This window comes from Channa argus, chromosome 14 (assembly GCF_033026475.1).
Source record: "Channa argus isolate prfri chromosome 14, Channa argus male v1.0, whole genome shotgun sequence".
In the NCBI taxonomy this organism is placed as follows: domain Eukaryota; kingdom Metazoa; phylum Chordata; class Actinopteri; order Anabantiformes; family Channidae; genus Channa; species Channa argus.
In genome coordinates, this window is record NC_090210.1 from 24,101,049 (window position 1) to 24,117,559 (window position 16,511).

General features: G+C 41.3%; 1 protein-coding gene and 3 non-coding genes across 7 annotated transcripts in view; 3 read left to right on the forward strand and 1 right to left on the reverse strand.

Annotated features, from left to right (window-relative positions):
• Nucleotides 1–16,511, reverse strand: part of LOC137098397 (contactin-associated protein-like 4) — a 106,542-nt gene that overhangs the window by 49,543 nt on the left and 40,488 nt on the right. For all 4 annotated transcript variants that reach the window (XR_010910608.1, XR_010910607.1, XM_067474613.1 and 1 more), the window contains 8 exons: nt 13,496–13,671; nt 13,187–13,333; nt 10,819–11,086; nt 9,614–9,763; nt 7,709–7,880; nt 2,693–2,799; nt 1,788–1,907; nt 240–440 (listed from right to left, as the gene is read on the reverse strand). Coding sequence is in view for 2 of the 4 variants with exons in the window: in XM_067474613.1 (XP_067330714.1) it covers nt 240–440; nt 1,788–1,907; nt 2,693–2,799; nt 7,709–7,880; nt 9,614–9,763; nt 10,819–11,086; nt 13,187–13,333; nt 13,496–13,671 (1,341 nt within the window). In the remaining 2 variants the exon portion in view is untranslated. The remainder of the gene's footprint in view (nt 1–239; nt 441–1,787; nt 1,908–2,692; nt 2,800–7,708; nt 7,881–9,613; nt 9,764–10,818; nt 11,087–13,186; nt 13,334–13,495; nt 13,672–16,511) is intronic.
• Nucleotides 4,981–5,063, forward strand: trnal-uaa (transfer RNA leucine (anticodon UAA)). The gene has a single exon. It is a non-coding gene; the product is annotated as a tRNA-Leu (tRNA).
• On the forward strand, nt 6,578–6,660 carry trnal-uaa (transfer RNA leucine (anticodon UAA)). Its single transcript has one exon. It is a non-coding gene; the product is annotated as a tRNA-Leu (tRNA).
• Nucleotides 7,188–7,270, forward strand: trnal-uaa (transfer RNA leucine (anticodon UAA)). The gene has a single exon. It is a non-coding gene; the product is annotated as a tRNA-Leu (tRNA).

Sequence of the window (16,511 nt, forward strand, 5' to 3'; positions counted from 1 at the left end):
TCCTTTCTTGTCTCTGTTGTTATTCAGGCAACAGCGATTGATGACGACATGGTCAGAGAAAGACAACGTGAATTCTGATGTCGCCATTCTGACACCGGTGATTTGATTTAGAAGCACATTTAAAATAAATATCATCTAAGTCACTGAGGGGCGCAGACATCAGAAGTAGAGCTTGAGACAGCATAGAAAGACAAGGTATAGGGAGAAATCCTGCACAGAAATTTTTTCCTGGGCCTCACCTGGAGTGTTGAGGAGGCGGGACTTCCTGCAGTGGTAGGACAATTCCTGTTCGCAGTGTTCTGATTGGCTGATGACGGCCGACAGCTGTTCCTCCTGAGACGAGTAGTCGAAGTGAACCGAATGCTGGTTCACGCCTGGGGAGGGCCGGACTCTGGTCAGCTCTGTGTTGTTGTGCAGTAACACCATCCACGTGTTCACCTCTGATGGGAATACACAGATACACTGCTCACAACAAGTTAGGGATCCTCGACTTTCAGGTGAAATCTATGGGAAATGTAACAAGTTCCTACTACATTGATATTATATCATGAAAATAGGGCATTTACGTCGAAGCACAACAAAAAATGTCAAAGTCTCAGTAAATTGTCAATTTCAATTGTTAGGCGTCGTCTTGGTCTCATGGTGTCAAAGAGTGAACAGCATAGTGACGAGGCCTGTTTAAATACAAACTGTCACTGAACCAGAACCTTTAGTGGTCGATCACCTTGTTAGAGAACAGCTTGTTAATGCAAGAAGTTCTGAGACATTGAACAGTTGGACATGTGCCTAGTTCCCTAGACATCACCCTTGTGACCTCCTGGACTTTTCAACGCTTTGCTTTTGTGTATCTAAACACTGGTTTGCTGCAGTTGTATGATGGAAGGTCGAACTTCTAAGCATGCGTAACCCATTGATCATTACCGGGGTCAGGTGTGTTCAATCAAACAGAAGCTGGAAGATACCAACTCAGATGGGGGTGGAGTCGGGGAAGGTGGGTGAATTGGTATCTTCCAGCTTCTAAATGACTTTACACACCTGATACAGGTAGTTTGAAGACCAGCAGAGCTGGGGTCATTGAGAACCACTGTTTTATGTTAGAATGGAACGACCTGGCATGAACGGTAAGACCAGGTGCAAGATGGTCAAGTCCATTACTGGGAGGAAAGTCCAAGTACTGTCATGACAGGGGGTTTTATACATAACCCTCCTCAGCCTGGTGAGCATCATCAACTCTTCTGCTAAGTTCTTCTTTGCTGGAGTCACGACACACTTCTACAAACCTGTCTTGTCAACATCACACTTTGATAGTGAACGTGCACATTTCTCTTCTCTACATACGACGGAACCATCAGATGGAATAAAACACCCCCGTTTAAATTTCCTTCTAAATAATTGATAATTTCAAAGGTTTATCATTTTTTGTTAGTAAATCAAAGCACGTTGTGTTTTTGTCTTATTTTTAACAACTGGGTTCCTTTTTATTAAGCCATATTTATGCAGAAAGAGAAAATGTCAATTCCTTTGAGCATAAAGTTGAAACAAAGACAAACAAACACAATCACACATCAGAATGTTTGCTGGTATAAGGTCTTGGGGGGTCATTATTCACATTTATGAGATTATACAAACAACATGAAGGATAAAGAAACAAAGACGGGGGAGATAAGTGGATCCAAATGTGATGCAAGGAACATTTTGAACATTAGAATTAATAGGGTTGTTAATGAAACACTGAGTGAGGATGGGAAGTGTGTGTGTGTGTGTGTGTGTGTGTGTGTGTGTGTCACCTGTCATGTTGCAGTAAACCTGCTGTGGTTGGATCGGTCCGCTTCCATCCACGTCGATGTAAAAATGACCCGACGTGTTGCCGCTGTGCTTGTAAGCCTCACAGGACTGTTCGTATACAGCTTGAGGAAATTAATCAGATCAACATCAACAGAGCAGCTGTGAGAGCATGAAGACTACACACTTCAGAGACAAGTATCAATACTGAATCAAGAGAGCAAGAACATGTTTGTCAGGTTTATCCAACTGGAATCAGTTGATGACTCAGTGATGACTGATGGAAAACCTCATCTCCCAAATCTCGGAGGCTTACTGCTTGTCTCTTCAGGGGTCAAGGGAGCGGAACAAGTTCCGCACGAGTTTTTATTTCATCATTTAAACAAAAACCTAAATGGTCTGTTTATATACTGTAGCACTTTACTCACACACACACACACACACACACACACACACACACACACACACACACACTCCAATGATGGCAGCCAAGGACACTAACATAGACTTAACGAGCTGCTCCACTCCCGACTTTAGTCCTGTAATTCCTATTTTCATTGCACTAAAGGTGATGGACAGTTGCTGTTTGCCACCGAAATGAGCCTGAATTTTATCGTCGGGTTTGATAAGTGCAACGTGTTAATGGCTTTAACTGGACGTTTAATTTCCGTGTATCAGATCTTTCTGCCTCTGGGTGTAAATTATGCAGGAGGACATTTCTCCGCTCATTACCTGGTGTGACATGGTCCCTCATCTGTATTCCATCTCTCCCCCCTAACTGTGTCTGCCTGCCTTTCTGTCTGTCTGTCTGTCTGTCTGTCTGCCTGTCTGTCTGTCTGTCTGTCTGTCTGTCTGTCTGTCTGTCTGACCCCCCCCCTCCCCCGTTGTGTGTTTCTGACGGGCGACTTACAGCTGTGGCAGGTGGCTCCGCTGTAGCCGCTGTCAGAGCAGTTACAGTGGAAGACGGTCCACGTCTGACTGCAGCGACCGCCGTGTTCACACCGGCTGGGAGAACACCTGAGAGACAGGAACAGAGCCAGAGACAAGGGTAGAGGAGGAAACAGGGACAAGGACAGGGAGCAAACTGAGTTAAATTGTCAAAAAGAAATCTAAGAGTTGATTGACAATTCAAATCTTTTACATTATGAAACTGAAGAAGCAACATTTTACAACTTAGCTGATTTATGTTTGATTTACAATATGGTCATTACGAATATTCAATGTTCTGCTCAATGTTTACACCCACATGTAACATACACTCCTGATTTCGTGGCATTGAAGTAAAAAAAAAGGATCGAAGGTGCATTTAACCAAAATCCACATCCAAACACAGTAAAGAGAAAAGAGTTCAGACACCTAAAACCACAACAACTGTGTTGTATTTAATTCAAACATAGGACACAGGACATATCCTCCTCCTGATGGTGACTGGTCCTGAGCAGCATCCATGGTGGTGCTTTTCTTATCAAGCATATATTTGACAGAAACGTTTCTGGGATTCTAAGTATTACAGTAAATGAAGCAGGAAGATGATGTCTCAACTCAGACATCTGCGTTCTCACATACTCTGGATAAAGTCAGGAGAATGTCAGGATCTCAGTGCAAGTGTGAAAGAGGCTTAACTTTACCTGATCGGTGTCCAAGCTGCATTGATGGGAAAGCAGGCATTGGATTTTGATGGAAATGAAGAAGAACTCAGGTTCTCCTCCTCCTAACCCAAACCCCTCTCAATGAATTTGGTCTATTTTAACAGTGTGGTTGGGGCCTCGTTTTTAGAACTAAGTAACAGAACAACATACTGTTGAATTTCCTGTGGTGTTAGTCAGCTTCTAAAAGCTGATTAACCACAGAGGAATCATGCTTTTAAACTCCCACCACATTTCAAAGAGTGAAAACTACTTTAAACTACATTAAACTAAATGGCCCTCTCATAAAACTCAGCTTTCCATTTCACCTTTACCCAGAGCTCTTCAAGGTTATTTATTTAATAGCCATCATGACGCCTTAACACAAGCGCTAATAACAGTGTAGGAGGACCTCAAATGGAACATCTTTTACTTTTATTATCACTTTTTCAAAATACAACTCCCTCACGCTGAATGGAAAAAAGGCATCTGAAGAATATTCATCAAACACATTTCTCCCGAGAGATGAAAAGAATAATTCCATTAATTCAGAGATTTAGTTTTTTAGATGTTTCTGTCGATGCAAGTCAAAGCTGTCTGCTCCATCCTTTCACTTGGTCTTAGCAGCAGACACTGAATGGAGCTGCTCCTCTAAAGTCAACCGTTCGAAGACACTTACTAAGTGAATCCAGCTCCCAGGAAGCTGAAGTCGTGTCAGTTCTTTATTTACAGCAGATCAGTATCACACTGCAGGAAGCATCATGGCATCAAGGTGATGCCATGATGGAAAGAGATGGAGGAAACTGAGAGATGAAGACAGGGATTTTAAACGGGCCATATTGAACACGACATGCGACTCTTACATCTGTGAAAGCTTCATCTGTGCTGAATGAGTTTTGGCTTCAGGAGTTGGAGCAACAAATTCAAAATGAGCTCATCAATATGACCTGAACCCAAAACTACAGCTACAGAGCAAACGAGGAAAGTAAGAAAATATGTTCAAATGACAGTTTAAAGTCGGCTGATAGAGGCCTTGTTTGACCTCATTCTGCTGAGAAAAAGACAACAGGAGGCAACGAGTAAGTGTGTTTTCATCCACACTCCATCTGCTCCAGGATCGGCCGGCACCTCCAGGAGGTCCGACATAAACAGACAAACCCACACAGACACTTTACACCAGCACTCGTACTGCACATACTGCAGCGGTCTGCAGTGTGTGTGTGTTGTATTTTTACTCGTCTTTAATGGACGTCTCCGTCCTACGTGATCGTACCCTATGGGACTGTGTGTTTGCTGAAGCCCGGGCAGGAATATTGAAGAGCGATGTGATGACTGCACAGAATCCGCAGGGTCCCTCTTATTTAGATAAACGTGCTGCCTCAGCAGTGTGACCCACACTTATCTCTATATCGCTGTGATCAAAGAACAAGCCGGAGCCTTGCAGACAAAGCATCTACCTCCCACTTTACATTCTCTTGTTTCAGATATTTATGTCATTCATAGCATCTCGTCAAAAAAACACTCAACACTTAAGGAACAATTTAGTGATTAGTGATACAATCCACTAACAGGTACCAGGATGGCCGAGTGGTTAAGGCGTTGGACTTAAGATCCAATGGGTAAATACCTACGTGGGTTCGAACCCCACTCCTGGTATTCAATTTGGTTTGTGAACACAAACTTGTCTTTGCTGCCACTATGTTAAAAACACATAAGTACATGTGAGAAAATAGAACATGTTATGTTCGTCTTTGTTTACGGTGGTTAAGTTTATGTTCGAAAATGATCGACCGGAGATTTGTTGTGTTCTTTGTTATTTGATTGCTGTAAAAAAAGAAACCCAGCATGACCAGGATGGCTGAGTGGTTAAGGTGCTGACATTAAGTAGGTGAATGACTCCACTCCTGCTAATTACTGAAGCCTCGTTAATGGAACTGCATTGAGGCAACGCAAGTTACCCACAGCATTTTTTATTTCTATTACTGGTGGAGAGCAGGACAACTCTGACACCAACACCATTTTAATAATGTGCATTTCCACTTGTACCCTGGTGTCACACTGCCAAACCGATGTGGGGTTTCTGTGCCATTTTAGTGTTGTACACACTACAGTGTCCAAACAGAACATGTGTGAGACATAAAGGTTTGTGTCTTTGACTTAGACATTCACCATGATCCTAAAGACAGCGGATGACCAAAATAAGTCACAGGAGGATATGACACCTGAAACACATGAAGAGATGAAATATCACCATAAATAGTTTAGAAGATAAGCCACAACATTAGCACCACACCGTGTGGTTTCACAAAAACTGCCGTGAGCGTTCAGACAAGCTTGTGTACAAAGAAACCAGAGTGAAGGAGTGTTTTACTTTTTTCACGTCCCAAAATGCCCCTAATCTCCCTCTTCCACCTCTACAGGAAATATCTTTTGTCGCCTTCTCATAATGCTGCTCACAACATGAACACAGGCTGCAGCTGAATTAAATTAGACCCGAGAGTCGACTCTGCTCAGGTCCTTCTTCTACAGTGGAGTCAGTGCACAAGGTTACACTGCTATAAAGTCTGCACACACACACACACACACACACACACACACACACACACAAATACATGTAAGAGGAGCATATGGAAGCCAAGCTCACAGATTGAATCAGCACAGAAACGGTGATGGGTCGTACGGTGGGAGCAGTCAGGTGTGTGCAGGAGCTGAATCCTGATGAATTATAATCTGATCAAACTATTTCATTAAGCTCACTGGACCAAACTGGTAAAGCTGGTGGGTGTAGCCGCACTCAGCAGTGTGTCCAACACAACAACAGACTTTATGCTTTTGGTATCGGACTGAAGCAGAAAACCCACATCTTAAACTGACTTTGTTATGAGATGCTCCTCTGTGGTTCTGCAGCTCTTTCCATCATATGTGCAGATAAAAACGGATATTTTGTTGCTCTACTGCTGGTCAGTCCATCCAAACGGAATCGTCGCAACAAGCACTGAATTGAAAACCGTGGTGCTAAACTAGCAGGTGACTCTTACAGACAAAAATATGGCCTCTACACAAGAGGATGGTGCAGCACAGGAGAAGCAACACCTCAGGACCAGAATCAGCAATCACCTCCACCTGAAGGACAGACGGGACTTGTTTGAGCACAGTGATGCTGCCGGTGGACCAGGATGGCCGAGTGGTTAAGGCGTTGGACTTAAGATCCAATGGGTATTTGCCCACGTGGGTTCAAACCCCACTCCTGGTAGACTGGAATTCTACTATAGACACACCTGAGGGTGTGATATGATAGTGACACTACTGATAACAACGCAGTGCTTATTGAAAAACACAGGCACAAAAGTGAGAGTAACACTTATTATTTTAGTGAGAATCAGATGAAAGAAAAAATGAGCTGTGGAATTTGTTGAGAATAAAACAAACAGGTCTGTCAGTTGTTATTTCACACCTCAGGTCTGCACTGAACAATAATTCTCTATCCCATAATGAAAATACAGTGTGTGTGTGAACACTTCAAACCACCTCACTTCAAAAATAAATTAGTCTGTCAAAAGAAAAAAACGAAGAAAAGAAGGATTACAGTTCACAAATCTCGTATAAATTTGGGCGTCAACATAAGACAGCTGGCAAAAAAAAAATACAAAAACAATGTGACGGACACAACACATCTGAAGTGATGGTCCCTGTGTTTCTAATCACAAACCGCCAAAAACGACTGGTCCTAAAAGTCACGTTAATGCTATGTAGACGTAGTGTGGACAGGAAGCCCAGTGCACCAGGATGGCCGAGTGGTTAAGGCGTTGGACTTAAGATCCAATGGGTAAATTCCCACGTGGGTTCGAACCCCACTCCTGGTAGCTGCTCTGCAGAAAGGAACAATATTTATAACTGGGAGAGAAATAAAGTTTGACATTTCATGTCTTTATGTGGGGATTTAGTGCTGGGCTTAAAAACTAAAATATCACCTCAGAGATTTTAGTAAAGCGATGTTTTAAGTGATCAGTGCTATGTGGAGAAAGTCAAGTGATAGAGACAAGTTCTTCTTGTAATAAGTCAAAGAGGCCTACAAAGCACTGAAAGCATCAAACGGCCAAAACAGCAGCTACTATCATGATCCAGAACATTAGAAGATGAAGACTAAATATATATTTGATAGCAGAAAATGTGCTCTGTGGTACAGTGATGACTGTTTTTTTTGTGTGTTTGAATTCATTCTTGTTTCCACCCAGATAGATTTAGAGAGTGAAGTGATGATTCAATGTTAGAACACTGAGACTGGCTTTGGTGATTCTGACCTGTCGATGATGCCGCACATGTCAATCTGCAGCTGGCTGTAGTTACCCAGCAGTCTTTGCTGCACCGTGATCAGGTCCACTGCCTTCTCGTCCACACTGAGGAGACGCATGCAGCCCTGGAAAGAGTCAAACGGGTTTCTACATCCTGGATCGTTGTCTTCAGCAGGACAACCTGGGCGAGAAAGTACAGAAGGAAGAAAGTATTAGATGATTTCAAAGACTGTGTAGTGCTGTACAGCAGTGTAGGTTTATTAGAGGCTGCTTATTCAAATGCTTTGTAAATTAATTTACCAACACAAAGGACAATAAAACCTTATTGATGAGATGCAAAGCAGCATTCGGGACAATTAAACACAAACAACTCTGATGAATACAATGTTTAGTTCAGTCAGCTGTTTGGACTGGTTTGCTCTCAGCAGGTTTTATCATGCCAGTATTTATGGTTCAGTACAGGCCTGTGTGACCAAAATCTCATATCGAAGTAATATAAGTTTCATAACCCACTGTATAGGTTTCCTTCACGGATTTTGAACTTGCTTCTTTTGGTTCTAGTTTGAGTAGTACTTGTACACACATGCCATTAAACTTCCCTCTGACCTCCCTGAATTCAAATATCTCTCCTTCTAGCTGAGAAATGCCTCCAGATCACATCACTTGGAGGAATCTTCAATTCATTATGTCGATTACGTCGTCTCATTGCTAATACCATGGCGTTTGTAATGATAGTCAACCTGCCTCTCCAGAGCTCGACCAGGTGACATCATCTCAACTCCTAATGATGTAAAAACTCTTCTGGGCGATGTCACCTGGAGGAGCTCTTCAGCTAGCAGCAGGGAAATATTTTAATACAGGGAAGTAAGAAGCATTATGTACATTTACATCCTAAACTAAAGCTATAGAAAGCAAGTTGAAAATTGGTGAGAGGCCATTAAGTGTAAAACGTGACACTGCTGCAAGTGTATTCTGCTACACAGAGAGCTGAGCTGTGATTTGTGCTGGGTTGTGTATTTTCAAGTGGAATAATGAAAAAATAGGCCGAGCCTTGATCCAATAAATAGGGGTATTTCTTTTTCTTTGTAGTCTGTTTAATGCAACAGGGGAGATAGTGTGTATGCGTTTGTGTGTGTGTGTAGGATAATAAAAAGCCAGAGGCAGGAGAAGAACATGCCTGGACTGCAGAGTTACTGAGCAGAGGATGAAAAAGATGAGATTTAAGAAATTGAGAAAGTTAGTGAAGAGTTGGAGACGGAGGGAGAAAGGAGGAAAAGGGGGGAAGCGAGAAGAAAGAAGAAGCCGAGTTTCATTATAAAACAGCCACAAGCTAAATTTGGCTCAGTGCGCGCGAGCACACACACACACACACACACACTTGTGAAGGTGAGTATTGATGACAGCAACTGTGCTGCACAATATACAGTATACAACTTTGAAATATTAATACACGCCTTTCAGGGCAATGACTGAAATGACTGGAGCTCATATAAAATACATGTCCAATATATATGCATTATCAAACAGAAGTGGATACATTTTATTGTAAGTCTAGATTATTGCAGTATTTCCTGCATCAGTACTGTTATGTCATTATTCCCCCAAACACACGACCACAGTTTACTGAGTGGGAGCACGGTCAACAAAGGTTTTCACTAAACTTACTGATGGAAAATTCAGTTAAAATCAGGAAAATGTTGGTTGCTTTTGCATTTAACGTCTGAACTGTGACTGATATCAGGATCAATAGAAACGTTTACATAAAAAGCAAAGTTATTTAGGATCTGAATAGAATTTTATGTGGAATTAGTGAATCTTATAAAGGCCCAGTCCACAGATGTCAAAGATTTCTTCAGTTTGGTGGACTTTGTCTTCAGTACCTTCTAAAGTATTAAAGCATCTTTTAATTCTTACCCCCGAAGAAGAGCTGGCGTCCCGTCCTGATGGGAAATGAGGGACTGGCGTGTGCAACTCCCCCTTCTTCTTTATCCAAGGCGATGCTCAAACGTCCTCGTCTAGAGGTGAAATCCACCAAATGCCACTGGCCGTCATTTAGAGCAGAACCTGATCAACATGCAGTGACAACAATATAACTGATTAAAAAAATATGGAGATTCAAATAGTGGCTGCAGGACTGACCTCCTAAAGAGTCCATACTAAGATGGTATATGAAAAACCAAAAAGCCAATTAAAGAAAATCACTTTCAGATGAGTTGATAATGAAAAGTAGTAAGCTCATTAATTATCTTCGGAAACCGTGGTACAAAAAACAGAAGGGAAGGTATTAAAATGCACAACATAAATTAGAATTAAACTGACGAAGAACTACTTTTCTACATTTTTATGAAGTTCAAAGAAATGTTGGCTTTCGATAGCTTCACACCTTGTTCTTATTATTCATATAAAGTTCTTTGATTAAATAACACTGAGTTTTTCATGTGTACTTTTCACAAATTAGTGTTCATTATGCAGAAAAATGGATCACTTTAATAAAACATGTTGGAGAGAAAGTTAGTGGACCAATTTTCAACTTTCTATGGGTTTAGCTTAGGGTGGAAATGTACATTAATTCTTTTAAACTTCCCTATATTTAAACATTTCTCTGCTTGTAGCTGAAAAACTCATCACCCTAAGAATTTTTCATCATTAAAAATTCAGATGATGTCATCTGGGGCTGCTCTGGAAAAGCAGATTGACCGTTAGTGCAAACTCCATGTTGTTGAGCAACAAGATGGCCTAATCTGAACTGAAGGTTCCTCCAAGTGATGTCATCTGGAGACATTTTTCAGCTAGAAGTAGAGAGATACTTTAATATAGTGGTAATACATGTACTACCCAAACCAGAACAAAAAGAAGCAAGTTGAACATCAGTGAAGACGTCCTGTAACTTAGAACATTCCTTTTTAAAGCCATAAGGGCCAGACAGAGGAAGGAGGACCTATAAGAGTTGATGCTCTACTTCAATATAACAAATTTACAAGAAATTTGACACCCAAATGATGAAACGTAATCATGGGTCCAGTTGGTAATCCAGCCTCATCCAAATGTAGATTTTTGGTATGTCTCTACTTTTAATGTTTAAGGTGAAGAGGATGTGTTTTATACGCAGTAGGACCAACCTGCCCTGAGCTCCAGCAGCGCCCTGCCATCCTTATGAATCTGTAGCTGCAGTCTGGCCTCACTCAGGTGCAGCCAGACTGTCCCGGTCTGCTGAGGCAGGCCAAAGGTGAGGAGCAGCCCGGCCTTGTTCCACGTCCTGAACTGAAACCTGATGGAAAAGCCCCCTGAAGCGGACGTCATGGGCCCTGGCAGCTGGAGGAAGCTGTGGGGACCAGGGAACGTCACGGCGATGGAAACTGTCTCAGCACAAGAAAAGGTCAAGTTGCCCTGAGAGAGAAACATGTGGGGGAGTGGAAACAGAGGGTGGGACAGAAATATCATGGCGGGACCAGGCAAATAAATAAAAGATGAATATTATTCAGCTGCAGAGGGCGTGTCGACGTGCCAATGATTTAATCAGCAAATCTCCTTCCGAATAAAAACGTCAGTGTCACCTTGCTCATAGGTGTGGAGAAGTGGATAATCATGAGAACAGCACTTTGTGGACATTTCTGTCCTAGTCCATTGTTTTGAGGGGTGTTGCTGCAGCAGTAGGATATTACACCCCGAGTACTCTGTAGGGAATATGGGTTTGCTATCTATATAATGCTCCAGAAGCACAGGCGGCATCTAAAAGCCCTTTGTAGAGCTGTTCAAGTGATGAATGAAAGTGCACGGTGGAAAAGAAAAAGTGAGATATAAAACTCACACTCACACATCACTGAGGCTCTGCTACATTCTGTTACCGTGCCGTAAAGAATGGACAAAAGTGGACTATAACTTTTCCAACACTCCTCCAGCTCTTGTAAAACAGCCTCTGTGACATCTCCGGCCATGGACCCACGTGATCCTCTGAACCGGTTCAGGCCCAGTCGTCAGAAATGGTCCAAAGCTGCTGTGCACTGAGCTGGCTGCACTTCCAGACACTGTCAGCGCGTCTCAAGGTCCTAATGACAAAGACAAGGCAGCATCGGTGGACATCTAACTGCCGTCTGCGCTGCTCTGTGCTCTCATCGCTCACTCTCTTCATTAACTGCTCCTTAGCTTCATTAACCAGCTAGCGGCTTGTTAGCAGCAGCATCAGGCTTATTTCCCTGTGGTGCGCTGAAGGTGTCAACATGCGTGACCACACCTGCATGTCCACAGTGTCCATCTGTAGCTGTTTAGACATGTGAAGGATCAGTTTGCTTTGAAGCATCAGTGAAGGAATCTGTTAGGTTGCTTTTACTCCGCAGTTTACATACATGAATACATACATGAAAAAGAAAAAACCCTGCAGACTGTGTTTTACAGGAGATGGTGCAGCTGCAGCTACTCATGCTGTTTTCTGTCACAGCGATGAAGGTTTAGGGAGCTGAAAATCATAGTCGTGATCTGTCGTCGTCATACTGGAGAAGCAAAAAACAACCTTATATGTTAAGACTAAATGTACTTTCTGTGGGCAGGTCTTTGTCTTTGTATGTGTCATTTAGAAATAATTTGTAGTGAGTGAATGTCACATGTTTGTACGGCAGAACAATCCCTAAAATGTGGGATAAATTATATTGTCAACTCTATTTCATTAACAAACAGTTACTCATTTGCAAGTCTTTTGAATATTCTTTGTGAATTATACTCCTGCAGGGTTAATTCTGGCACCTGATGATTGAGATTTAGTTTTATAGTTTTAGAAAGATTTTAATTATTTGATCTTTGTTAGTTTTACCCAACAAACACAAAAAATTTCAATCTATTTTTTGTGATACTTTAGTCATATTTTCATCCTGTGTTTTTAATATTTATGTCTTTATATCTATACAATGTGAGAATGTTTATAAAATTCAGGCCACGTCAGATTTCTATGGTTATGAGGGTTGTTTTTGTCTCAAAGTGTGTTTGTGTCTGTGCTGTGCAGAGTGATTCAGAAGCTGCTTCACTTTAACACACAGCTTTCTAACTAAACGTTGTACTTCCTTACTGTCTGATGTCAGCATGCTGATGCATTTTCTCAGCATCAGCTGTTTGTACGTTACCTAATGCTCAGCAGTTGAATTTAGTTCATAAAATGTCAGAAATGTGTGCTGCAGGTTGGTGAAATAATATGTTTCGTCATAGTCGTAGCAGTGGTTTCCTGAATAATGTTATGTCTGTTTTATTTCAACAAAGTGCATTTTAGAGCATGTGCTTAATATTTCAACTTGAGTGAAGAATATAAAGTGGTACTTGTACTTGTAGTGGAGTAGATTTTTAGGGAAGTACTTGAGTTTGCATATATCTGGCACCTCTGGCTGTTAGCTTGTAGCATCATCACAGAAAACGGCTGCAGGAAAAATGCTGAAAAGACGTGTTTCTACAGAACATTTCGAATTAGCATGCAAACTATTACCGTAACTAGTTTAATATACTAACCACTGCAGTAACTTGGTGGTGGTGGTGTTTAGCTAACTGTATCACGTTTAGGTCGTTGCAGAGCAGGTTTTCCAGGCAGCCATGGAAGTTCCACCTGGAGATGGCTGGTTTCTCAGAATCAAGGCTCAGGACTGCTCCTACAGCTATCTGTGTGGGGAAACACACACACACACACACACACACACACACACACACACACACACACACACACACACACACACACACACACACACACAATGGCAAAAACTGCACTTTGCAGTGTATATTTATGTTGAAGCAGCTCTGTCACAGCAGTGTGTCTCAACCCACCTGCTCCACATCCCAGTGGTTGAACTCTGCAGGGATTTGAACCTTCTCCGTGCGTTCGTCCACAGTAAGGTTGAGGTGAGCGCCTCGCCTTTCCAGCACGACGTGGTGCCAGTGCTGATCATCCAACAGGCTGCCGAGGGAAGCAAGCTGCTGGGGTTCAGAGGACAACGTCCCACCTGGTACGGAGGGCAAGAAGATGACGGAAATTGAGAGTGGACAGTAGGAGAATCAGAAGATATTGAGGTGGTGAAGAAGGACGACAGAGTGAGTATTAGAAAGAAATACAGGAGGATAAGAACAAAGGAAAAACAAGAGGGAAAAAAGGAGCAAGATGAGACGAAAAGGAATAAAACAGGGAGGAGATGTGGGGAGAGAAAGTACAGACATCAGTTATGGAAGAACATGGAGGAGGGACGACAGAGCAAGAGAAGAAAAAGCACACAAACAAACACACTGTTATTGAAAACTCATCATAGTGAGAAATGGAAATTACAGATTCAGTATTTTGATCAACACATCATCACTGTTTAATCTGCAAAGATGCAACTTAACATAATTAAAAGAAACTGTTAAATGAGACAAAACCTCATCAGGAAGCCGGAAAGACCAGCTTCTCTTAGTAGACCTACCTACAGAATTTGATAATGTCAATTATAATATTTTGGTAAATACTTTTCAAACTGTATCTTTCTGCTGTAGCTGATGCTGCTTCAAGATTGGACCCACTGATTTTTACTTTGTAATTGAGTAAATATCATATTGTTTCTCCAGTTTAGCAATGTAATGTACTTTGTTATGCTGATGATAACATCTTTTATGTCTGCCCCACTGCAACCAGATTTAGCCTGTCTAATTTAAACCTTGTTCATTATAAATACTTTCTTTTGTTATATAGCTGATTGTTCATTAAACCTTACGCTCGAAAACAAAAAGTTTTAAATGTATTGCTCATTTTTCCGCATCCTGCAAAAGAAATGTTGGTAGTGTACTTGTCTTAAAAGTGCGGTTTTAAGATGAGGAATAAGCCAAGCAGCTGATACTTCACGCTTTATTTGAAACTTGTAATTAACCCAGATTAATTAGTCATTCACAGCTCAGTATGAAAAGGCAGCAACTCATGTCATTATCACAATACTTTCCTACTGATTAGTCCATTATGTAGCAAGAAAGAGGTTTTTGGCAGATAAAGTCATTTAATTGACCCATTGTGTCTCTAAATCATTTCAACAGCAAGATTAAATGTGTCACATTGTATTAATAGAAATACAATTGACAGCGAATTCCATCAGACATTTAAAGAATGTTTAGTTGAATACAAAACAGTCCTGATAACACTGCTGCTTTTTGAGTGGCTGTTGCAAAAAACACAACAAAGAAAGTCATGCATTAATACGACCAAAGTGATTTTCTTTACACTATTTGTTTGCTCTCAGACCTCACAGATTGCTTCCTGCTTTCTCTTTCTAGTCATTTGTGATTGTAAAAACATCATCCATCCAATAAAAAAAATCTATAATAAAGCGCTTTCCTTATCTTCCCAGCCTCCTAAAACAAAACAACTGTTCCATTGATCAATCAGAATGAAGTGATGTGATTTGTTTTTACGTGTCAGCGTACATCCTCCCATTTTTTATTGCACTGCACCGTCCACTCATCTAGGCTGCGGGAAAATAACCCATCGATATAAATACACTGCCAAGATGTTCTCTGGTTCATGATGATCTGCATCCTATCTGTTTCTCTTCTGGATGAAGCTGTCTTTGAATGTATTCCCTCATAAACAGGGATAAATGATGAAACAATCACTTGTCTATCATCTTTTGAACTGTCTCTGTCTCTCTCTCTGAATGTAGAACAGTGGCTCCCTGAAGGAAATCTGATAAATCTTTAATGGCTGACTGTTTTCAATTCTTTCTACAGTTCCTCCTCTCAGAACAAAGTTTCTCTCCCTGCACTTTGGGGGAATAGATCCACTTATATGGACCGACTGATGCTCATCTATCATTAATGACGCCTCAGTGTTTCCTCTGTTTAGAGATTAGGCTTCATCACATATTTGGCTTCAGTTCTTAGTGCCATTATGCATATATCCAGGAGTTTATACAGAGATGAGAGGGGACGACCTCACTGTGCTCCTCTCGGGGGGAATCGGACAAAAAGTGAAATATTTAGACACCGCATAACAAGCTGGTGTGTTGTGTGTTGTAGATCTCACTGGACTTGAATTCCCTCGACAGGAGGTCAAATTGTCAGAAAGTAGCAGAATATAACAAACTAACAAGTCAGATAACAAACAAAACACCGACAAAGACAGAAAGACGGAAGATGGAAAGACAAGGCAACAAAGGAACTTTGGTTAAGAATAGACAAAGGCTAAGCTTTTGTTTAAACTGTTACTTTGACATCTTCCTCCAACCTTAGCTATATTCAAAGTATAACTAGTTTGTAGACATAAAAAGATCCAACCAGTTTAAATTAAAACACACACTAAAAGGATAATAATAATAATAATAACAGGAAAAAACAGAGGATTGAAAATGAGTTTTGGGTTGAAAATAAAGTGTTACTTTTAGTCTCAAACAAGATCTGGTTCGGCTCTTTTTCACTGGCTGTTGCTGGTTTCTGCTCAATAATCTGTCGTTGCTCCTTCACACGAAGATTTCAACATCCATATGAGATCACGGACAGTCTCCTTGTCAGGAGGAGACCAAAAAACATTATTTACATCAAAACGCATTCGTAATACTAAGATGTAGTTGTCTTTGCAGTTATTTTCCATAGGAACATCATTTTAAGACAGGTTGTCTTAAAAGTGCTGTTTTAAGCCGATACTTCACGCTTTATTTGAGACGTGTAATACCCAGATGAATGAAGTCATTCACAGCTCAGTTTGGGAAGGCAGCAACTCATGTCATTATCACAATACTTCCGTACTTGTCCTACTTAAGTCCATTATGAGGCAAGAAGAAGGATTTTGTGAGTCAGGGCCTCCTTTCTGGGGCGGGGCCAAAAGGGT